Raw genomic sequence first — 23,808 nt, 5'->3', positions numbered from 1 at the left:
ACAACCCCCCTGCCCAGTTCTGGAGACACCCTTGGCTACTCCAGACAGGCTTCCTTTCCTCCTCGGCCCCTGCCCCCAGCCTCCGAGCACTGTAGGGGTGGCGGCGAGCTGGGGTTCCAGGTGCCGGGGCGGCAGGCGTGCAGTGCAGCTGGCATGCACGGGCCAGGCAGAGCGGCGCAAGCTCGGGGCCCGGAGCCGGCCAAGGTGCCAGGGGTGCAGACGGCCCGAGCACCCCCTCCCAGCCTCGCCAGGTGCAGACAGGCCTCCGCCCTCTCTCTCCGGGCCTGGCCGGCCTCCTCTCCCCACCTACGTCATCCCTGGAGGGGCCTGCCAAGAGACAGCCCCAGGGCTTCCAGCCCAGGACGTCAGGGGCCCACCTGGCCAAGTGCTGGCTCCCTGGAGGCTCCTCGTGGAGCCTGGGGCTGGTCCTGATTGAGACTCGGCCCCCACGCACTCTCCCCCACGGCCTTGTCCCAGCACCACCGGCGGCCGAGTGCAGGCACTTTCTGGAGCTCTGGCCCACAGCTTGGCCGGACGGGGCTCCCTTCCAGCACCTGGGGCTGGCACGAGGCCCCCGGTCACGCCCGGCTCCCGCTCCTGGCTCCATGCTCCTGAGGCCCCCAGGAGACTGCTCTCCACCAACCCTGGTGCCATGGGCCCCTCAGCATCTGACTGGGGCGAGACTGGCAGCCTTAGCTAGCTCTGGATGCAGCTACCAGCCTCCTACCTGGCCATCTGGCCCTCGGGCCCTTCTGTCTTCTCTGGGCAGCCAGGCAAAAAGCAATTTCCTCCGGAAGACTGCCACTGGCTGGCTCACTGCTCTTCTCCACCTGTCCGAAAACCTCGGCTAGCAATCAGGGCTGACTGCTCTCCCTGGTGTCTGGGACCCCTGGCGTCCGGGGACCCCGTCTTTCTCTGACCCAGCAAGGACGCTGCCAGCTTGGGTCTTTCTGTGCTTCTGCCTCCAAAAGGCTGTGGGCCCGGGAGATGGCAGTGACCAAGGGAGGGTAGGAACCTCACTGTCCAGGCACAGACAGACACCAGAGGACAGGGGCCGTTCACCTCCTCCCAGAGATGCCTGGAAGCCCAGTGGGGAAACCAAGGCGGCTGAAGCAGAGCCAGAGGCACAGAGAAGCTCAGGCCCAGCCACAGCCCAGCTCGCCAGGCCGAGTTAGGATCCGCGCACACGCGTGTGTGCATGTGTCACAGGAACGAACCATGCAGCGTTGGCACGCATGCTAGGATCCCCCGGGGAAGGGGGTCTCTCGACGCGACCATATGCACTTCCCCAGACAAGGGGGTGCAGAGCGAATCTGCTTCCGTTTGGCAAACGGGACACCTCCCGCTGGGCCACGGGGGCGGCCGCACAGGAATACCCAGCGCCCGCACACGTGCCGGGGATGCCGAGGCCTCAGCCCAGGGGCTCATTTACCAGAGAGACAGGAGCCGCTGCCAGAGCCTCCCCCAGATATCCGCTGGGCTGAAAATGCAAAGAACCAAGACTTTGAGACACTCCTGCCTCGCCTGGCCCCCCGGTGGGAAGCCCAACAGGCCCCCATGCACCCTCGGCCCTCGGGGGCTCTACAGTGGCCTCAGGCGGGGCCAAGCTTGGGGATGCCCAGAGAGACACTGTCCTTGATGGAGGAGGGGATGGGGAAACAGAGGAAGAGGGGAGCCAGGGAGGAGAGGAGAAAACCCAAACTAGAAAGGGCCCTGACAAAGAGGCGAGGCTTTTGGAGCATGTCAAGATCAGCATGACAGCCCCATGCCATCTATCTGCTCTGATGTGGAGGCCATCCGAGGAGGGCCGTGCTCCAAGAGGCCCTGGAGATTCAGAGCTGAGCCAGCCAGACCCCAAGGCAGCCTGCGGGACCCTGGGCTGGTGCCCTGCCACATCCCAGCAGCAGTGTGGGAGGAGTACAAGCTAGGGAATGACTGCGGGGTGGGTGGGGACTGAGCTCCCTGTGGGACCGACCCAGCGCCACCTGGCCTGTCAACATGCTAACGGACGTGGCTGTTTCTGGGGCTCTGTCCCAGCAACGGGACAAGTGCGTGGTTGTTCGGTGGACCTGTCCCTGCAGAGTCCAGATATCGTGCTGGAGGGGGGGGCCCCAGCTATCGGCCCAGCTCCTGGGCCCACCGTGCCCCCACTTCCATCCACCTGGAGACCAGGGTGGAGGGACATGGCCTTGGAGAAGAAGCCGGCCCTGCACTGGGCAGGCGGTGTACCTTATCTGTTCTTATTTATGATAAGGACGTGCGCGGCAGCTATGCGGCCTGCGGGAGCCGTGCTGTGTGGGTCTCTGCCAGAAAACGTTTGCAGACAAGTGGGGTCAGGCTGAGGGGCCTCCTTCTGAGAATTGCTGGGCTTGCGGATTAGTGAAGCGGGACGGAGCCAAGCCCCAGAGGCCCTGAGCGGTTCCCGCTGCCGCACAGCCGGCCAACAGGTGTAGCGGCTGCCGAAACACTCACAGGCAGACCTCGGCCTCGCTGCGGGGCTCTGCTGACAGGGGATGGGCAGGGGGGATCCGGGTGAGGCCTGGCCAGGCCATCCTAGGGGAAGGAGTAGGCGGGGGCCGGGTGGGTGGCGGCAATTGTCTGGTGACCCCAGCTGTTCACAGGCTGTCATGCACGCTCTCTTGCTCTGTGGCCAGGGCCCAGACTGCAACACACTCCAGGTGGGAGGTGGTGGGGGAGAGGAATGGGGACTCACCTGGAAGGGCAGATCCACGGCGCCGCTCCCAATCTGGTTCACGTTGGGCAGGGACCCGCCATAGTACTGGCCACGGCTTGGGCCCAGCTGCAGGTACTGGGACTTTTGGAGCTGGAGCTGCAAGAGAGAAACCGACAGCTATAGCGTGGGGGAGTAGGGGGGTGGTTCCTGAGCACACCCTGCAGAGCGCCATTCCCGAGGGCCCTAAGTAGTGAGTGGAGTCAGTGGCACCAGGCACAGAGGGTGTGGCACCCCCATGACTCAGATTCTCAAAGGAGCCATGAGTCTCTCCACCAAAACCAGCAGAATCAGAGACCCGAGACGCCCAGGTGGCCCTCTCCAGGCAGGGAAACTCGCCCTGGGGGTGCTGCCTCCGAGAACTTGAGGGGGCGGCGCCAGCTGATTCAGACAATTTGTGAATAAGCAAGAGTATCAAGTGGACCTGGAGCCTGGAGCCTGTGCAGGAGGCCCCTCACCCCACCCCCCGGGGGAACCATTTCTTATCACGCCAAAGGCTGCGTTCCTGGGGTGCGGGCCAGAGGCTGTGAATTTACTCCCGGACACAGGAGAAATTGTCTTTCCACTGGCCTGAATCAGAGAGGCCAGCTCAGAAGTGCAGTGCTGGCTTTCAAAGTGCAGCATGTACAATCCCTCTGACGGCGCACACAGGGCGAGAGGGTCTGCCAGACCCCGCCTGAGTCCTAAGGAGTCCTGCCCAAGCCCCCAGGCTCCTTGCTCTTTCTGCCCGTCCCGCCAGCCTCCCCACGCATTACAGAGCCTTCGTCTGGGGTGGCTGCATCCCTGCACGGTCCTCTGCCTATCACTCGCGTGGGGATCCGTCCCGCTGGGCCAGGCCTCAGAACCAGGAGTCCGGGGCTCCCTGACCAGCCATGGCTGCCTTGGAGCGGGGCTGGGACCTGGCCTTTCCTCGCTGGAGCATCTATTCCCCTTTGCCAGGAATAGCAGATGCTCGTGACCTGGTTGACACCACCGGTGGCCCTAGGCCCTCAGCCAGGCCCCCAAAGCCCATCAGTCTGTCCTGGCTGGGATGCAGGTGCCGTGACAGAGGGGTGGCAGCTGGGCACCCGGGGAGGGGTGCGTGTCTGCTCCAGCCGGCTGGGGCGGTTGCTAGGGTCGACGCTGTGTACACAACAAGACCGGTTCACGTTCCCTCACAAAGAGCTCCTGGCAGTGCTCCGTTTGCTGTCCGCCCACACCGCCCCGCTCTCCCACGCCAGTCCCTGCTTCCTGGGGGGCCTCCAACACCGGAGGGGGAAGTGAAGCTCGGGAACTGGCTGCTCGCCCGGCCGAGCACCTCACCCAGGTAAACAGCTGTTTCCTGCGAGCCGCGGTGGAGCCGGGAGGGAGATTGACCTCGTTCTGTTCCTCCGCGGGTGGTTCTCAGGCATCTGTAGGGTCCGGCCCAGGCTCTGTCTCCAATGGCTGGAGACGCTCACCGTGAACACCCCACTGTGTCCCTCCCTGCGGTTGCCCGAGATGAAATAGGCCAGCCCCCCGGTCAGGAGGGAGGGGGAGGCCAAGCAGGATGGGCGATGGGCACGGGTTACCCATCGGTAACCCATCGGGGGACCCGAGACCCCCCCCACACACCCCGGCCCTTCTTGTGTCTGAGCCACGTGGCAGGAACTCGCCGCACACCCACCTCTCAAGAACCACCTCTCGAGTACCATGTGGCCCTGGCGAGCTACAGCCCCCTTCTGGGCCTCAGTTTCCCCCTCTCTAGAGTGGGTGGTCCAGGTGAGCGTGTGTGCACAAACGCCAGGTGTGTGATACAGGAAGTGCTTATAACACACGTGCTTCTGTCACAGGCTAAATTGCCAGCTCTGGAAACCCCGGCATCCAGGAAAGTACTCTGCGAAGCTGCCACGTTCCGGGCCAGAGGGAGCCCAGACTGGGGACAGGCTGCTCACGGCTTGTGCGCTGCTGCAACAGCGGCCCTCCGGCGGGGCCTTTCTTTCCCTTGATGGTTCCCAACCCCCATCCACTGTGCTTTGGGAATGTCAGGCTTTGTGGCGCGGCCTCTGGAGTGGACACAGTGCGGGGCTCCACTCGTCCTTTGGCGGACCCCTGTGCTCACCCTCGGTTGTACGTGGGGCTGTGCAGGAGAGTTAACCTGGCCCAGGGAAGTTTGACCTCTGCCCCCAGCTCCTGGGAAGTGAAAGCCCTGCCTGATAAAGAGTGTCTCTGTTTGCCTAGGTCCTCGGGCCACGCTGGGTATCTATGCCAACAGGGTGACTGCGGGTGGAGGTCTCAGGCCAGTGCAATACCAGCTCACCCTCTGCAGCAGCTGGAGACAGCAGTCAGCAGAGTCGGTGTGGCGAACCCCAATAAAAACCCTGGACACCAAGGCTTGGGGCACATCCCTGGTTGACAACCCCCATGTATGTCATCACACACTGGTGCTGGGAGAAGCAAGCACTGTCCATGTGATTCCACGGGAAGTGACAACCTGCAGCTCTGTGTTTGGAAGTCTCCTGGCCGCCGCCCCATGCCAACTGTGATCTGTGTCCTTTCACTGTAATAGACCGTGACCGTGAGCATGATGGCTTCCAGTGACTTCTGAGTCCTTCCAGTGAACTGCCGAGCTGAATGTAGTCTTGGGAAACCTCAAATTCTGCAGTTGGTGTCAGATGTGAAGGTGGTCTTAGGGACCCCCTTAACTTTTGCAGGGGCTGACTGCCATCCCAGGCCTGGCCAGGAAACCCCAGGAGTAAGGTCCTGGGGTGAGGAGGTGCCAGCCTGGGCTCCACCCATGGACCTGGTGCCTCAGAGGGTCCACAAGGAGGACAGCAGAGTGACATCACCCGTCAGGGCCTAACAAGCTGCCTGACGTTGAAGTTCATGCCTCTTCCCGCTGTCAAGCCAGAGTCCCTCGTGCATCCCTCCACCCAGTGGTCCTCACTCTGTACCCCCTCGATGGCACTTCCTACCCTACCCTACCCTACCCCCAACCTCACCATAAACCCGGCATCCAAGCCAGGGTCTAACACTCAGCCGTACCTGCTGGTGGAACAAAGAAACATGGAACACATGAGTGAATGAATGAATCAATGAATGAACACCACTGTTCCCACTCTCAGAAGCTGACTCTCACCAGCCAGGTGACAGTCCCATTTGGAGGCCAAATAAGAACCTTTCAGGACACCAACATAACTCCTGATGCCTTCAGGAGGCTTGGGCCGCCCCTTCCCCTCACCCCATCCTCATGGGTTTTGGCAGAGGTGGGCGCAGACAGGGCAGTGAAGCCTGGACAAGACCCACCGGCTCAAAGGAGCTGTGACTCCCAGGCTGCCCCTTGCTTTTGGCCTGTGGGTCAGACAGCCTGGGGTCCAAGTCCAGGCTCCCTGACTGTGAGAGTGGACCCCACTCCAGATGCTGAGGGCAGGCAAATGCCCCATCACCCATGCTTTCACTGTGGCCTCCTTGCCCTCCGCTCTCCCCACTCTTCATTTCCTCTGGCCACCTGACCCCAAAGCACCCCGAGTTTGTGACGCACCCCCCAGGGCCTCAGCCTGTGACAGCTCCCCCTCCACACCCATCCTGGAGGGGCCTCCCTGACACCCCACCCAAGGAGCAGGCCCCCCCAAGCCACCTTCACACTGGCCTCTAGCTTTGTTGTTGTTAATAAAGTTTTCGGTTCACAGAAAAACTGCAAAGATGGCACAGGGAGTCCCGGAATCACCCCGCCCAGCTTCCCCTAAAGCTACCCTCTTCCTTTACTGGGTCAAAAGGAAGAAAAATGACAGCACCGCTGCCTGAGCCAGGCCTTTTCCATATGCCTCTTGGTTTGTCGAGCCACATATGCCCCGTCCAAAATGCCTGGCCCACAAACCCTGTCCACCATCCCCATCCTGTACCCAGCAGGTGGTGGGCTCCCGAGGTTCACGGTCTACTGGTCACAATGTGTCTGGTGCCAGCACTGCATGGGGCCACGCCGGACCCCCAGGAAGTGCTGCTGCATGTCTGGCCTCGCCTCCCACCAGCATCCTGCAGCCCCAGATCTTTCCAGAACAGTTCAGTTCGTGTCTCTCTAATCCTGTTGCTCTCAGGTGTGAACCAACCAACCAACCAACCAACCAACGATGTGGAGCCACACCCTAGGGGTCAGAGGTGTTTCAGGGTGGAGGCCGATGGGGACACGACAGATGACCAGGAAGCGCAGCATAGACCTTAGGCACCCTCTGAGCCACCCTCCCACCCCAAGTGTTGCAGACGGCACCCCTGAACCCCCGCCATGGGCCACAGAGCCTTTCTCAAGTCTCAGCACATTTAAGCATCACAACTGCCCTGTCTCTAGTGTCCTGAGGCAACCATAACAAATTACCACAGACTGGGTGGCTTATAACAACAGGAATTCACTCCCTCACAGTTCAAGAGGTGGAAGTCCAAAATCAAGGTGTGGACAGGGTTGATTCTTTCCAGAGGCTCTGAGGGATGATCCGTCCCAGGACCCTCCGGCTTCAGGGGGTGGGGATGGGGAGAGGGCTGTTCCAGGCGTCCTTGGCTCACAGCTGCCTCACTCCGATCTCCGCCTCTGTCTCTACACGGCCTTCCCCTCTGTGTCTGTGTCTCAAATCCCCCTCTCCTTTCTCTTAGAATAATACCTGTCATTGGATTCAGAGCCCATCCTAATTTACAATTAATCTCATCTTGGGACCCTTAATTACACCTGCAAAGACCCTCCTGCCAAGTAAGGTCACATTCCCAGGTTCCAGGGGTGAGCACGTGGGGGGTTTTTTTTTTGGGGGGGGCGCCATGAAGCATGGGGGATCTTGGTTCCCCGACCAGGGATCGAACCTGTGGCCCCTGCAGTGGAAGTGCAAAGTCTTAACCACTGGATCACCAGGGAAGTCCCCATGCCACATCTCTTGAGGGGACACAATTCAACCTATGACAGGCCCTTTGGGAGTTCCCTGGTGGCCTAGTGGTTAGGATTCCAGGCTTTCACTGCGGTGGCCCAGGTTCAATCCCTGGTCGGGGAAGATCCCACAAGCCGTGCAGCGAGGCCAAAAAAAAAAAAAAAGAGAGAGAGAGAAAAAGAAAAAAAAATAGTAATAAGACAGGCCCTTTGAGGAGGTTACCAGCACACTCCACTTTGCAGATGGGAAAACTGAGACTCAGCAGGCAAGGGAATTGCCCAGGCCATCGAGCTCAGAAGTGGCCCAGTGGGACATGGACTCCACTCCTGGAACCTGACTCCCTGACTCTCGCATAACCCTGTGGACCAGCGGGTGGCTGGAACCGCAGAGTGCCACAGAGCCCACATCACATCACAGATCAGAGCACGCCAGTTCTGGGAGCTCACAGTCAAAGCATCAACCCAACCATTTCGGCTCTGTCAAGGGGGACCCGGCACAAGTCTCACTATAAAAAGCCACTTCAGGTCCTGCTTTCGCCCTGGGCCCCTCGCTTCCACACAGGGTTCCCCCACCCCGGCCCCTGACACAGCCTGAGAGAGGACCGGCCCTCCCAGCCCCATACAAAGTCCTTCTCCCCCACCCGACCCCCACTCCCCCTACAGAACTGTGTATAAATGGGTGGCTTCTCCAGCCTCTCCCAACCCCCTTGCTGACGGGGCCCCACAGGGACAGAGTTCCCCAGCACAGCATGCAACCCCAGTCTGTGTCCACACCCCTACTGGGCACACCCCGCCCCCGATCCTGGCAGCATCCAAGGGGCTGGGAGGAGTGCGGGCCACAAGGCCAGGGAAGAACGGGGGCCCGTGGCCTTGAGAAGGCATAGCATGGCAGATGCAGTCACTTCTCCAGGGCAGCCCCCATCCTCTGGGACCCCCACAGGATACAGCAAATTCCCATCTGCCAACCCTTCCCAGGCCTCGCTGTCTAGAAGGAGCTGGCCTCGGTCAGGCCCATCAGCAACCACCGTGGCAACTGGCCAAGCTTCTAATGAAATTAAGGGGAGTAGCTGAAGGCTGAGCTCTGTCCTGCAAAGCCAGGGCAGGCATGGGGGCCGCAGCAGAGGGCCAGAGAAGAGCTGTGAGCTCTCAGCAGACCTGTTTCCCCCTCTCACCACGAAGGCCTGCACTGTCTGGCCCTCTGCTCTCCCCCAACCACTGTGCTCTCCAGCTGAGGTAACTGCCTCAGGGCCTTTGCACTGGCCCTCCCTCCTCCAGAAGGCTCTTCCCACTGGGCCAGCCCAACGCTGCACACCTCTCCCCCATGGGGTCACCTCCTTCCACGGCTCACTATCCAAAATCACCTGACCAAGGTCTATCTCCTCCCATTAGACTGTCAGCCCTGCAAGGACCCTGGCACAATGGAGTAGCCTGGCACTCCCATGGGGACTGAGAGACCAGAGAACCGATGAACATGTGAATGCAGGAACAACTAACTGTTCGATGTGCTCAGAACCCCAGGCAGGGACAATGTTTCTCCTGCCCCCACATGGGACAGCCCACCCCCCCGACTCTGGGGAAACTGAGGCCCAAGGAAGAACAGACAGCTTCCCAAGTACACAGTCAAAGAGCCACTCGTGAGAGGGAGGTGGAGAGCAAATCCCATCTCAAGTGCAGGATCCTTCTGGGACCTGAGTGCTGAGCAGGACCCCAGGGGATTCGCACACCCTGGCCTGAGCGCTGCCCCTCAGGGCTCCCCTAGGTGGAGTCCTCCTGAGGACTGCCAACAGCAGAGGGGTCACCTCTGGGGGTTATTCCCTGGGAGGGAGAGACCAGGACTTCATCAGGTTCTCTAAGTATCCCAGCAGCAGTAGGGGCCTGTGGAGGGAGCCCTGGAGAGCCCCTGAAAGGGTCTGATTCTGAGTCACGTGGAGCTGCCAGTGCATTTTCCGGGGCCAGCAGTCCCTGAGAGGTGTGTGTACCCCAGTTAGTCTGGCTGTGTCCCTCCAGGTTCCTTCCAAGGCCTGGAGCCAAGTGCCTGCCTGGTCTTAGCTCGAGCACCAGACGTGAGTTTGGGGAGGGGAGACGGCCCCTCCCGGGCTCCATTCACAACATCTGTGGGTCGTGCCGTTTCTCCCCACACCTCTCCTGCCCGCTCTGGAAAAGATCGGAAACCTGGGGTTCTGGGGGAGACGGCTGTGCCTGCACAGGTACCCAACCAGGAAGGCCCGGGACCACTCTTCTCCCTTTTTAAACATTTTTTTTCTTTGTTATCAAAATAAAAGTCACACAACAGGGCTTCCCTGGTGGCGCAGTGGTTGAGAGTCCGCCTGCCGATGCAGGGGACGCGGGTTCGTGCCCCGGTCCGGGAGGATCCCACATGCCGCGGAGCGGCTGGGCCCGTGAGCCATGGCTGCTGAGCCTGTGCGTCCGGAGCCTGCGCTCCGCAACGGGAGAGGCCACGGGAGAGGCCACAACAGTGAGAGGCCCGCGTACCGCAAAAAAGAAAAAGTCACACAACGTAAAACGAACCTTTGAAATTGTACAATTCAGTACCATCTAGTACATTCACAGTGTCGTGGGACCATCACCTCTAGCTAGGTCCAGAACATTCTCATCACCCCAAAAGAGACCCAGCGCTCATTAGCAGCTGCTCCGCATCCCCCCACCCAGAGCCCTGGCAACCACTAATCTGCTTTCTGTTTCTATGGATTTGCCTGTTCTTGATATTTCATATAAACGGGATCATACACTATCTGTCCCTCTGTGTCTGGCTTCTTTCTCGCAGCATGGTGTTTTTAGAGTTTGTCCACACGGCAGCACGTGTCAGAGCTTCATTCCTTTTTATGTCTGAATAATATTCCACCGCATGGATGGACCACATTTTGCCCATTCATCTATTAACGCACGTGTGTTGTCCCACCTTTTGGCGACTGTGACTAGTGCTGCCGTGGATGTGCATGTACAAGTATCTGGGTCCCTGTTTTCAAATCTCTCAGGTATGTACCTCCAAGTAGAACTGCTGGATCATATGGTAACTCCATATTTCTCTTGTTGAGGAACTGTCAGACTGTTTCCCACAGCTACTGCACCATTTTCCATTCCCACCAGCAGGGCACGAGGGTCCCAATTTCTCCACATCCTCATCAACACTTGCTAGTGTCTGTTGCTTTGATAGTAGCCATCCTGATGGGTGGGAGGTGGTATCTCATTTCGGTTCTGATTTTCATTTCCCTGATGACTAGTGATGTTGAGCATCTTCTCATGTGCTTATTGGTCACTGTACATCTTCTTTGGAGAAAGGTCTATTCAAGTCCTTTGACTTCTAAAAAAATTGGGTTGTATGTCTTTTTCTTGTTGAGTTATAAGAGTTCTTTATATATTCTGGATCTTAATCCCTTATCAGCTATATGGTTTGCAAATATTTCATTTTCTTGACAGTCTTTTGATGCATTGAAGTTTTCCATGCTGATATGCTCCAATTAATCTATTTTTCTTTGCTTGTGCTTTTAGTGTCACATCTAAAACTCCATCACCTAACCCAAGTCCAGGAAGATTTACACCTATGCTTCCTTCTAGGAATTTTATAGATTGAGCTCTTACATTTAGGCTTTTGGTACATTTTTAATTCACTGTTGTTGGAAACTCCCTGGTGGTCCAGTGGTTAGAACTCTGTGCTTTCATTGCCAAGGGCCCAGGTTCCATCCCTGGTCAGGGAACTAGGATCCTGCAAGCTGTGCGGCGCGGCCAAAAATAGTAGTAATTCACTGTTGTTAACTTTGTTGCTGCCCCAGTCCGACCTCACCACGGGCCCCCACGCCAACTGACAGATCCACGGTGAGGAGAGCCAGGCTGCCCCCACGAAGCGTGCCCAGTACACTGGAGTTTCTCATTTCACGTCTACCGAGCATGGGAAGGAATAATGAATGAACCCAGGAATGAATGAAAGCATTACAGGCATGTGGCTGAGCGTGGATTCCAGGCTGAGTCACCCCGGCCCCCGGCCCCCTGGCCGACTGAGACACTCCCCAGCTGCCTCCTCACTCGTTCCCAAAGTGTAAATACAGAACCAGATACACAAACACCGAGTGTGCCTCGGAATGCCTTTAATCAGGCTCTGCTGCCGCTGCCAAATCCCCATCCCCGGCTCAATCAGAGGGTCCGCTGTGAGCATGTTTTGTTTCCCTCGTTGGTGGCAGTTGCTGAGCACAGACGGTCGGGCTGGGATGTAGGGAGGGTCCCCTGGGGTCTGAGTGCAGTACAGCTGGCTCCTGGGGGTCCTCTCTCCCCTGCCCGCCAGCCAGGCACCCACTCTGGGTGGGGCCTTGAAGCAGCCCTGAGATGGGGAGACATGGCTTCACCTCCGTTTTACAAGGGGGGAAACTGAGGCCCGGGGGGAGTGACTGGCTCACCCTGAGGTCACCTGGGAAACGGGACAGGGCCTCGGTTACAATCCAGGCTCTTTTCCTGGCAAACCTCAATTTTCCGGTGGCCCACAAGGCCCTCCCCTGCTTCCTGCCTCTGGGCCCTTGCACCCACCTCACCTTTTTCTGGAACCTTCCATAGAGCTCCTTCTCATCCTTTGGGTTTCAGCTCAAACATGACAAGAAGCCTACCCTGACCCCTTACTTCCAAAATAACCCTCTGTATTAACTTGGGCCACTGTAACAAAATACCACAGACTGGGTGGCTTAAGCAGCAGATGTGTACTTCTCAAAGTTTCGGAGGCTGGAGTCTGAGATCAGGGTGCCGGCACAGCCTCTGGTGAGAGCCCTGTTGTTGGCCTGCAGAACGCTGCCTTTTCCCAGTGTCCTCACATGGCCTTTCCTTGGGGTGTGCTCAGCGAGAAGTCTCTCTCTCCCTCTTATAAGGACACCTGTCCTATCGGATCAGGAACCCTCCCTTGTGACCTCAGTTCACCTCAGTCACCTCTTGCACACCCCATTATCTACACAGGGTCACACTGGAGGTTAGGACTTCCACACAGGAATCTGGGGAACACAGTTTGGTCCGCAGCACCCTCTCATGGGTAAGCTGCCGGCCTGTGTCTGTCTGGTGGGCCAACAGGCCCTGACAGCTGGGGCCCCGCTTGCCTGGCCTCCGTAGGCGCCTCAGGGACCAGCTCCCACCCCGAGGAAGCAACCATCGACAGCTGTATCTGTTGTTGTTGTGTTTTGTTAACATTTATTTATTTATGTGGCTGCGTCGGGTCTTAGTCACAGCGCATAGGCTCTTCGTTGCGGTATGCAGGCTCCTCTCTAGTCGTGGCACTCCAGAGCGCACGGGCTCAGTAGTTGCGGCTTGCAGGCTTAGTTGCCCCGCATGGCATGTGGGATCTTAGTTCCCTGACCAGGGATCGAACCTGCGTCCCCTGAATTGGAAGGTGGATTCTTAACCACTGGACCACCAGGGAAGTCCTGTGTTTTGTTTCATTTCACTGCACTGCACAGTAGGCGGGATCTCAGTTCTCTGACCAGGGATTGAACCCACACCCCCTGCAGTGGAAGCACGGAGCCCTAACCACTGGACCACCAGGGAATTCCCAACAGCTGTATCTGGAATTGGGAAGCCCAGAACCGCCCCACACCCTGAGTCCTCTGGGAACACCCACAGCTAGCCAGGCCCAGGTGAAGCCCAGGGACCCCAGGACTCTCCCAGCAGGAGCCCCCAGGGTGCAGGGTGGGGTGGCCTGTGAGGAAAGGTCTTCTCTGGACCTGTCCCGGGAGTCAGTGAGGTGGAGGTGACAAGTGGTGCGTGCTGCTCCGGGGCTGCTGAAGACAGAGATGTGATGGGTGGACAATTACGGCTGGCGTTTCCAGAATCAGTGGCCCAAATGTAAAGTCATGTGCCTGTTCACCAGGGTCACGGGTGGGGGGCCGCGTGCGGGCATGTGCAAGGCAGCACAAAGGAGCAGGAATCGCCCAGGGTGAATCAGCTCAGCCACTACACGGGGGCTGCATGCCCACCCGGAACCTCAGGATATGACCTTGTTTGAAAATAGTTTTTGCAGCTGTGATTAGTTCAGGCTCTTGAGATGAGGTCATCCTGGATTTCGAGAGATCCCTAAATCCAATCACTAGTGCTCTTCGAAGAAGAGAACACAGAGACAGACAGGGAGAAGGCCGTGTGAAGGTGAAGGCAGAGATCGGAGGATGCAGCTACCAAGGGTTACGAGGAGCCACCAGAGCTGGGAGAGGGGCCTGGGACAGACTCCCCCTGAGAGCCCCCAGATGGATCCAACCCTGCACACACCTTGATCTGGGATTTCTCGTCTCCGGAACTATGAGGGAGTAGATTTCTGGTTTGTTTTCTGTTTGTTTTTGGTTTTGTTTTGAATCTCTGTTTGGTATTTTTTGATCCTTATATTGTTATTCTCTTCTTTTTTCCAAAACAACTTTTTTATTGAAGTAGAGTTGATTTACAATGTTGTGTTAGCTTCAGGTGTATAGCAAAGTGATTCAGTTACACAAATATATATATAGCTGCTCTTTTTCAGATTCTTTTCCACTGTACATTACAAGACACTGAATATAGTTCCCCGTGCTGTATAGTAGGTCCTTGTTGTTTATTTTATTATTTTTTGGCTGCGTTGGGTCTTCGTTGCTGCGCGTGGGCTTTCTCTAGTTGTGGCGAGCGGGGGCTACTCTTCATCGAGGTGCGCTGGCTTCTCATTGTGGTGGCCTCTGCGGAGCATGGGCTCTAGGCGCGCGGGCTTCAGTAGTTGTGGCTCATGGGCTCCAGAGCGCAGGCTCAGTAGTTGCGGCACGTGGGATTAGCTGCTCCGCGGCATGTGTGCTCTTCCCAGACCAGGGCTCAAACCTGTGTCCCCTGCATTGGCAGGAGGATTCTTAACCACTGCATCACCAGGGAAGTCCCTGTTTGTCTATTTTATATATAGTAATGTGTACCTGTTAATCCCAAACTCCTAATTTATCCCTCCCCCTCCCCCTCCCCTCTGGTAACCAGAAGTTTGTTTTCTATATCTGTGAATCTATTTCTGCTTTGTAAATTCATTTGTATTATTTTTTTAGACTCCACATATAAGTGATGTCATATGGTGTTTGTCTTTCTCTGGCATACTTCACTTAGTATGATAATCTCTAGGTCCATCCACGTTGCTGCAAATGGCATTATTTCATTCTTTTCTATGGCTGAGTAGTATTCCATTGTATAAATATACCACATCTTCTTAATCCAATCATCTGTTAATGGGCACATGGGTTGCTTCTGTATCTTGGCTATTGTAAACAGTGCTGCTTTGAACACTGGGGTGCATGTATCTTTTCAAATTAGAGTTTTCATCTTTTCTGGATATATGCCCAGAAGAGACTTTTGTTGTTTTAAACCTCCCAGCTTAAGGTACTTTGCTACAGGAGCCCTAGGAAACTAACTCTGGGGACCCAGAGAGGAGGCAGGGCCACTCAGAGCCAAGCTTGGGGGAGGTGGGGGACCCTGAGAATGGATGATCGGCGAAGGCCAAGGATGGGGACCCTCAAGGTGACACTCCAGGGTGAAGAAGTAAGGGTCTAGGCAGAGGGAACATTAGGGGCAGAAGTGGAAGCCCAGGAAGAGGGAAGACAAGGTCAGGTCAGCTCTGATGGGTAGTTACTGCAGAGTGGTGGGGAGGGAAGCACAGGTGCTCAGTCCGTGACAGCACAGGGAGGCAGTGAACGCCCAGCTGGAGACCCAGGGGCTGGTGACACCATAGTGGACTCGCCAGGCGGGGCGGTCTCGGCGCAGTGGGAACTGCAGAAGGGCCCCCCCCAAGACACGCCCCTGGAAGGTCCTCAAGCCACCCCTCCCCAACACTATGCCAATCCCACCCCAAGGTTCTGGGGGCTGCACTAGGTGGGACAACAGGGACAGGGGGGCCTTACTGGGCACAGAGCTCCGCTGGAGCTGCACACCTCCCTCTGGCTTGCACCTGGGCACCGCATCCCAGCAGGCTGGGGTGGGATCAAGTGAGCAGGGGCCTCAGCAACGTGACTGCCCCCAATTTCTTCACCACATACTGACTGCAGGGCCACAGCCCGTCACCATCAGGTGCAGGGGGTGGGAGTCGGCGGGGAGGGTGTGTGCAGCAGGCCAGGAGGGCCCAGTGTTTGTTTGCTCTCCTACCCCTGCCCTACACAAGCCCTGACAGGTCCTAGAGAGGTGTGAGGGGCCCCAAGTGGGAAGCAGGGGAGCCATGCTTTGCAGGCCCAAAGGCAAAGCCCAGTGCTGCCAGCAGGGCCAACTGGAGATGCTGCTCCCCAGGTTCCACAGCTTGGCGTCCATGGGAGAGGAGGCCGACTGCCCCACAGGCACACAATGGCCTGCACACGAGCGCCAGCCCCAACCCCATCTGTCTGGGCCGCAGGTCCCCACAGCGTGGCTGAGCCTCCCTCCCCCAAGGCAGGCGGCCGAGGCTAGCACACAGTGAGGCTCCTTCCAAATGGCCAAATGCACCTGGTTTCACCTGTGACCTCAGGAAGCTCTCCCGGCCCCCAGGGGTCTACTCAGCCCGGGCCCAGCAGGAGGCTCTGGGGGGAGGCCCCGGGGCTGGGGGGCTCGAGGCCAGAGGGGCTTCCAAGAGTGAGGCCAACAGAATAATCGAGTGAACTTCGAAAGCAGATCAGGCTTGAAGAAGTTACTGGGAGCTGCCCATTTCTACTATGACTGTGTTCTAACGTTACTTGCTTTCTGGAGCTGATAAGATCTAGATCTCTGATATGTTTAAGTCCAAACCCCTAAGACTGCTGCAGTTCTTTCCCGGTTTTGCTTACCCACAATTCATTCTGTGTAGCTAATTAAGCTGGAGAAGCCTGGGAATAAAGTTTGGAACCAGGTTAATAAAGTTCCTTGCCTAGGAACAAAAAAAAAGAAAGAAAAGAAAGAGTGGGGTGGTTGTTCAGGACAGTGCACACTCCTGACCCCTGGCAGTCCTGCCACGTGGCGAGGCACGGCGGGAAGCGTGCTTCTGTGGGAGCAGGAACCCTGACCCCAGGGCCCTCTATGTCCACCCCCCACTCTGGGGCACGACAGAAGTTTCCTGGGGCTGCCGTAACAAATGATCACAAACTGAGTGGCTTAAAAAACAGGAATTTATTCCCTCAGCGTTCTGGAAGCCAGAAGTCTGAAATCAAGCTGTGAGCAGGGTCGGACCCTTTGGGAGGCCCTGAGGGAAAATCTGTCCCAGGCCTCTCTCCTGACTGCAGGTGGCTTTCGGCAGTCCATGGCGTTCCTGGGCTTGTAGATGTGTCACCCCGATCTCTGCCTCTGTCTTCACATGGCCTTCTCCCTATGTGACTCTGTTCTGTCTTCTTGTAAGGACCCCAGGCACTGGATTCAGGGCCCACCCTATTCCAGGATGACCTCACGGTGACTTGATGAGATCTGAAAAGACCCTATTTCCAAATAAGGTCCCATTCCCAGGCTCTGGTTAAACATGAACTTGGGGGAGGGGGGACACTCTTCAACCCATCAGTCACACAATCCTGTGTCCCCTCGAGTCCCACACTAAGAACCATCCCACAATGGCAACACCTCAAAGCTCAAGCCCCAACCCTGCTCCTGCAGCCCCTGGGCGCCCCCGGGCCGTGCTCTCTCCTTCATTTCCTCCGCTGTCACCCAGGGGCTGAGGGGTGAAGGCAGGTCGGCACACAGACCCGCCCAGCACACGTCAGCTGCAGAGGAAATGACCCAGACCCTGAGAGGCAGGTGGCCGGCAGCGTCTGCAGAGCCATTTGGCTGCATCCATTGGGAGCCTGAACGATGTTCCTGCCCTATGACCTGTAATCCCACTTCTGGGAAGCTCTCTTGAGGAAGATGGTCCAAAAGGCAGATTCATGCACAAGGATGTTCCTGCAGCGTCGATAAGCAGAGCGAGGAGGCCGAGCCGCATGGCAGGATCCTCCAGAGAAGGGCAGGGGACACACGGCCGCCCCCAGGGCTGGAGGTGGATGATGCGGAACCCACCTTCTGTTGCAATTTCTGGACCATCTCTGTGGTTGGTCCGTGCAGGCGCAGGCTGACCCGGGAGAAGGCTGGGCTATCCCCTTTCCAGGGACGTCCCCAAGTGGGAACAGGAGCTGGAGTGTGCAGGCTGCAGGGTGGCCGGCTACCCCAGAAATGCCCCATGGGACATGGGAGGAACTCCAGCTCAAAGGAAGGGCCACGGTAAACCGCATAACCAGGGTGACTGGGGTCACCCGGGCTCGAAGCGGGGACCCAACACTCCACGTTCGTCCTCTACAGGCCAGAGACTGACGTGAACCCGAAAACAGGCCAACACAATGATCCTGACAGTGAGGGGTTCTGTGAGGGTGGGGGGCTCCCTGGAGACCATGGGGAGAGACGCCCCAGCTGCACGGAGCAGGGGAAGGGGAGGCTGCTTGAGGTGCAGAGGCCCCGCAGAGGTCAGAGGTCAGAGAGGAGGCTCCCCCCCGCTCAGGCCAAGGGGTTTGGGGAGTGGTGGGAGCTTGATCTCACATGCAGACAGTGAGTCACAGATGTCCACCCAGTGTACCTGGGGGATGCAGAGAGGCATCCCCAGCTCCGGGCAGGCCCACCAAAAGGGCATGGGAGGTAGGAGGGACAGAGCAGGTGTGCTGGGGTGACACAAGGCAGGGCTGGGTGGGCGACAGGGTCAGAAGCCCCTAACTGACAAAGGCAACGAAGATGGTGACAGCAAGACCTAAATTGCACCTTCCCACACCCCACCAGGTGCCGACCAAGCACCTGATGTGGCTCAGCTCAGGCACATGCAGTGGGTTCACTTATGTCCCTAAAAGCTTAAGTCCACATCCTCACCCCAGAAACCTGTGACTTTGACCTTATTTGGAAAGAGGGTCTTTACAGATGTAATTAAGGAAAGTATCTTGGGATGGAGAAATCTTACTTTGTTATCTAGGTGGGCCCTAAATCCAATGACAAATGTCCTTATAAGAGACAGAAGAGGAGACACACACAGGGAGAAGGCCACGTAGAGATGAGGCAGAGACTGGGGTGATGCAGTCACAGGCTAAGGAACGGGGGAGCCCCCAGAAGCTGGAAGAAGCAAGGAAGACTCTGTCCCCAGACTTTCAGAGGGAGCCACGGCCCTGCCGACACCTTGATTTCAGACTTCTGGCCTCCAAAGCTGTGAGAGAATAAACTCCTGCTGTTTGAAGCCCCCCAGTCAGTAGTACTTGTTACAGCAGCCCCAAGATACTCATACCCACAGATTGCCCAAGCCAGGACAGATGCAGCTGTCTCCCCTTCCCAGGGGAAGCTGAGGCTGGTGGGAGGGCCCTGAACCCCTCCCCCACGCACAGATGATGCCCTATTACCTCTCTCTTTTAACTTGAAAATGAAGTTGAACTCCAGCAAGCACAAAGAGCTATATACCAGATATCCACTCCCTCAGTCTAAGACCTAATAGCTGTCACTGCTCCATCATCTTGGCCTCTCACTCTGCAAAGGGGACAACGGAGCCCTGAGGAGGCCACCAGGGCACCCACATTACTGCCATGCTTCCCACCAGGCGACACTGGACGCCATCACCCTTGACGCACTGACTCACAATCTGCCTTCTGGGGGCTCTGAGAGCACCAGGGCCTCCGAGGGGACAGAGGCTACTTGGGGACCATCTAGTTCCATCAGGGCCCCACACCCCTCTCACTAACAGGCCCCTCTGAGCATCCAGGTCACATGGCCCTCTGAGGCACCCCCTGCCCCCAAACAAAGGGCCCAGAGGCAAAAGACACCAAACAGATGAGCACATGCCCTGGCCTTCCAGAGTTCCCCACAAGGTCCCCCGTCCAGCAGGTACCAAGCCCACTACTGGAAACACTGCCCCAAACCCACCACAGGCATGAACTTCTGACACTTTAAACCTGACGGTGGTGCCATGGCATGTCCCCAGAGGTCAGACGGTCTCACGGCTAGAACCGGCGGACAGAGACAGAAGTGGGGAGACTGAAGGTCATATGTAAACACACTTACAAACTGTGGATGGACTGTTCACAACTGTCAAAAGGCGGAAACAACTAAACGGATGAAGGGATAGAAAAAATGTGGTCCGGCTATACCACGGAATATTACTCAGTCATAAAAAGGAAAGAAGCGGGCTTCCCTGGTGGCGCAGTGGTTGAGAGTCCGCCTGCCGATGCAGGGGACGCGGGTTCGTGCCCCGGACCGGGAAGATCCCACATGCCGCGGAGCGGCTGGGCCCGTGAGCCATGGCCGCTGAGCCTGCGCATCCGGAGCCTGTGCTCTGCAACGGGAGAGGCCACAACAGTGCAAGGCCCGCGTACCGGAAAAAAAAAAAAAAAAAAAAAAGGAAAGAAGCACTGACACAGGATACGACGTGGATGAACCTCGAAAACATCAGGCTGAGTGAAAGGAGCCAGACACAAAAGGCCACACAGTGTAGGATTCCACTTATATGAAATGTCCAGAACAGGTAAATCCATTGAGACAGCAGATTAGGAGTCACCAGGGGCTGCAGGGGGGGTGTAGGGAGTGACTGCTAATGGGGACGGGGTTTCCCTTGGGGATGATAAAAATGTTCCGGAGCTAGACAGACATGACAGCTGTCCAATATTGTGAATGCACTAAATGTCACTGAATTCTTCACTTAAAAATGGTGGATTCTATGCTATGTGAATTTCACCTCAATTTAAAAATCGCTGGCTGCTGGCAATCCTTGGTGTTCCTTGCCTTATGGCTCCATCACGCCAATCTCTGCTTCTCCCCTCACACGGCCTTCTTCGAAGGACACCAATCACTGGATTCAGGGCCCACCCAACTCCAGGACGATCTCATCTCAAGATCTTTGACGTAGTCACACCTCCAAAGACCCCTTTTCCAAAGGTCACAGTCACATGTTCCAGGGGTTAGGACTTGGACACACGTGTTTGGGGGACACCATTCAACCTACTCCACCAGGGTTGCTGTAAGGCTGACAGCCTGTGTCTGTGCCCACCCTCCTACTCCCCAAACCCCTGTGGACTGCTGCTCTCCAGCCAAGGGACCATAGGCAAATCTGTAACCTCTTGGCCTCAATTTTCTCATCTGCAGCATGGGGCTGGGAGCGCCTCCCCGGCCGGATGGAGGAGGGGTCAGGATGATTCTCACAGGGAAGCGCTGCGGGGTGCCTGGGATGCAGCGAGCCTAGGCAGGGACACCAGGCGCCCGCAGTGCACGTCCACAAACTCCCGGCTCTGTGTCCAGTGAAGACCCCACTCACACTAGGCTGCACCGCCATGTGCTTGAGTGAAGGCAGGGCAAATCACTGCACCTCTCGGGGAGTTGGGGCCTCACTGAGGGCCAGTGGACCTGCTTGGTGGAGGGTCTGTTGTGGGCTGAATTGTGTCCCCCCTAAAATATACATCCACGTCCTAACCTCCAGTACCTGGGAATCTGACCTTATTTGGAGACGGTGTCTTTGCAGATATCATTAGTTAAAGCGAGGTCGTACCGTAGTAGGGTGGGCCCCAGTCCAAGGACTGGTGTCTTTAGAAGATGAGAAGCGACACAGACATACAGAGGAGAAGGCCACGTGGAGACAAAGGCAGAGACTGGGATGATGCGGCCACAATCCAAGGAACATCTGGAGGCACCAGAAGCTGGAAGAGGCCAGGAGGGATCCTCCCCTAGAGCCTTCGGAAGGAGCACAGCCCTGCCACACCCTGCTTGGGACTTCTGGCCTCCAGAACCGTGAGAGGAGATGTATTTCTGCTGTTAAGTCACCCAGTTCATGGTCATTTGTGACAGCAGCCACAGGACACCAAGACGGGCCTGAGGACTTACACATGCGTGCGTGCTGTACACGCGGAGAGGCGGGGGACTCTGAAACTCACAGTCTCTCCACCTTTACTCCGAACACACACCGCGCTTCTGGAACGCGTGAGCACGTGTCTCTGTTTACAGCCGAAAGAATGGACCCTCTGCAGTTTAATTTTGAATCTCATCACCAACTGGAGAGCACAAACCACCAGCTGGGATGCCAGCCACTGGAAACCGGGGCTGCCTCCCAGCAAGCGGCCCCTCATTCCCGGCATGGAGAGGGAGCCGGACTCAGACGGGGCCGTGATGGGTCCCGCGCCTCCCTCTGCCCGGCCCGCCTTGAAAACATCAGACTGAGTTTCTGACAGGTGCCAGATGCAGCGGGGAGCACAGCCTTCTGCACACCGTGGGGGTCAGCACCCGCCGCCCTCCGGGATCCCCGGCGCCGCGGGGCAGTCTGCCAGCAGCTGCTTCGGGCCCATGCCAAACAAATGACTTTTAAAAACGGCCTCCACACAGAACTCAAGATTCTGGGTTGAAACCACCTCTCGCGAGTGGCTCCTTCAATGTTGCCTCCCCCTAGGATGGCAGGGGTCAAGGGAAGATAAGACAAAAGCGAGATGCCCTCATTACCACGGGCCCAAAATAGCTTTTATGCTCCATTTTTCAGACATAGCGCAACTCTGGAGTTACATATTAACACGGCACGCTGTTTTGCGGTCTGCGAGGCAGGATTCCAGGCCTGCCCAGGCCCACCCTGTGCCCCTCGGGCGCTCTCACAGCCCTGCCTGAGCCCCTGAGACCGCCAGCCCCCAGCGGGGCCCTGGGTGGCACCTGCTCCGGGGGTAGGCAGGGCAGCGTCCCACGGCTTCCCCTTTCCCTCTTCCCCTTGTTGTTTCTGTGAGCAAGTCCCAGTGGCTCTCCCTCCAGGGCCCCTGTGTGCCCCGTCCACATTCCCAGCCTGGGTCATCTGACACCAGGATGCCCACACAACCTCCTCCCCGATCTCCCTGCCCGAAGCCGTCTCCGCACACCGCTGCCAAGAAAGCCTTTCTTTCCTTCTTTAATTAAGTTCAAATTGTGTCACGCTCCTGTTTTAAACACACCAGTAGGTTGCTATCCTATTTAAAATCAAAGCCAACCCCACTTTGGCAGTTCCTGAACAAGTTAAAAAAAGAGTTACCTCGGGATGTAGCGGTTCCACTCCTTGGTACGTGCCCCAGTGAAATGAAGACCTACGTCCACGCTGACACTTGCACACGCGTGTTCACAGCAGCCGAAAAGGTGGAGACAACCCAAGTGGCCATTGATGGGAAAACGGGTAAACAAAACATGGTCCATTCACACAATGGAACATCACTCAGCCATAAAAGGAACAGAGCACTGACACACGCTACAATGCGGGTGAATCTCGAAAACATCATGCCGAGTGAAAGCGGCCAGGCACCAAAGGCCACATGCTGTATGACTCCATTTAAGTGAAATGTCCAGAACAAGTAAATCCAGAGACAGACAGCAGATTAGTGGTTGCCAGGGGCTGGGGGAGTGACTGCTCACTGGCCTGGGGTTTCCTCTTGGGGGCGGGTGGGTGGGAATATTTTGGAACTAGATAGTGGTGGTGGTCACACAACACTGTAAATATACTAAATGCCATTCAACTGTTCTCTTTAAATGGTTACTTTTATGTTACATGAAATTCACCTCAATAATCAATCAGTGAAAATCGAACCCGACCCTGGGGGGCTGGCTGTGCCTGCCATCTTCTCCCTTGCCCCCGTCACCCGGGTCTTCTTCCTGCTGCCCCAGGTGGCCGAGTCCCTCTCCCCGCAGAACCTCTGTCTGTGCGTCCCCTCCTCCTGCCCACGCTCCCCCCAGTTCTGGGAACAGCTGCATCCCGACCTGGGCGTCCCATGCCAAGCCCCCTCCTCTGAGAAGCCCTGATCTGCTCCCTGCCCAGCACTCAGCCCTGCCTCCTCCCCTGGGCCCGGGAGGATGGGGGCAGCGTCTGCAGGCCTCCGAGCCATCTGGGGTCAAGTGGGGCTGCAGATAAGGAGGGGAAGACCTGGCCTCTGGGCTGTGCCAGCCCGCGGTGAATCCACCCCAGCATGCGGCGTGGGGTTGCAACCCTGATCCTCTTCACGGGCCGCCGAGAAGGCGGAGCCGGGCTCCAGGGCACACTTGACCCCAAGGGCCACCACCCAGAGACCGATAAGGGGAGGAGCCCTCCCCTTGGTTCCTGACTGAAGTCCACTTGGACCCTGACTCCCCAATCTAGCAGCCTCTTCTCGGCCCCTGTCTCACGCTTGTCAGGATTCCCTCGAAGCTCTCCAAATTCTGACCTCCAACCCAGCGCCCGCCATCCTCACAGAGAGGCTGCACAGACATCACAGGCGAGACACGCACACACCTCGCTCACATGTGTGTGCGGAGGCAGGCATGCATGTCTGGGCACGCACACTCACACGAACGT

General features: G+C 57.4%; 1 protein-coding gene across 6 annotated transcripts in view; it reads right to left on the bottom strand.

The window, feature by feature from the left end:
* The window catches only part of CRTC1 (CREB regulated transcription coactivator 1), an 80,615-nt gene that overhangs the window by 29,920 nt on the left and 26,887 nt on the right, over positions 1-23,808 (bottom strand). For 3 of the 6 annotated variants that reach the window (XM_059061740.2, XM_067032515.1, XM_059061745.2), the window contains exons 2-3: positions 2,714-2,830; positions 1,433-1,480 (exon numbers count right to left, since the gene is read on the bottom strand). In XM_059061740.2, the coding sequence (XP_058917723.1) occupies positions 1,433-1,480; positions 2,714-2,830 (165 nt within the window). The remainder of the gene's footprint in view (positions 1-1,432; positions 1,481-2,713; positions 2,831-23,808) is intronic. The other 3 variants (XM_059061741.2, XM_067032516.1, XM_067032518.1) reach the window with 1 other exon arrangement.

Source organism: Kogia breviceps, chromosome 4 (genome assembly GCF_026419965.1).
Source record: "Kogia breviceps isolate mKogBre1 chromosome 4, mKogBre1 haplotype 1, whole genome shotgun sequence".
Classification (NCBI taxonomy): Eukaryota; Metazoa; Chordata; class Mammalia; order Artiodactyla; family Physeteridae; genus Kogia; species Kogia breviceps.
This window is presented reverse-complemented; position numbering and strand designations above follow the sequence as displayed.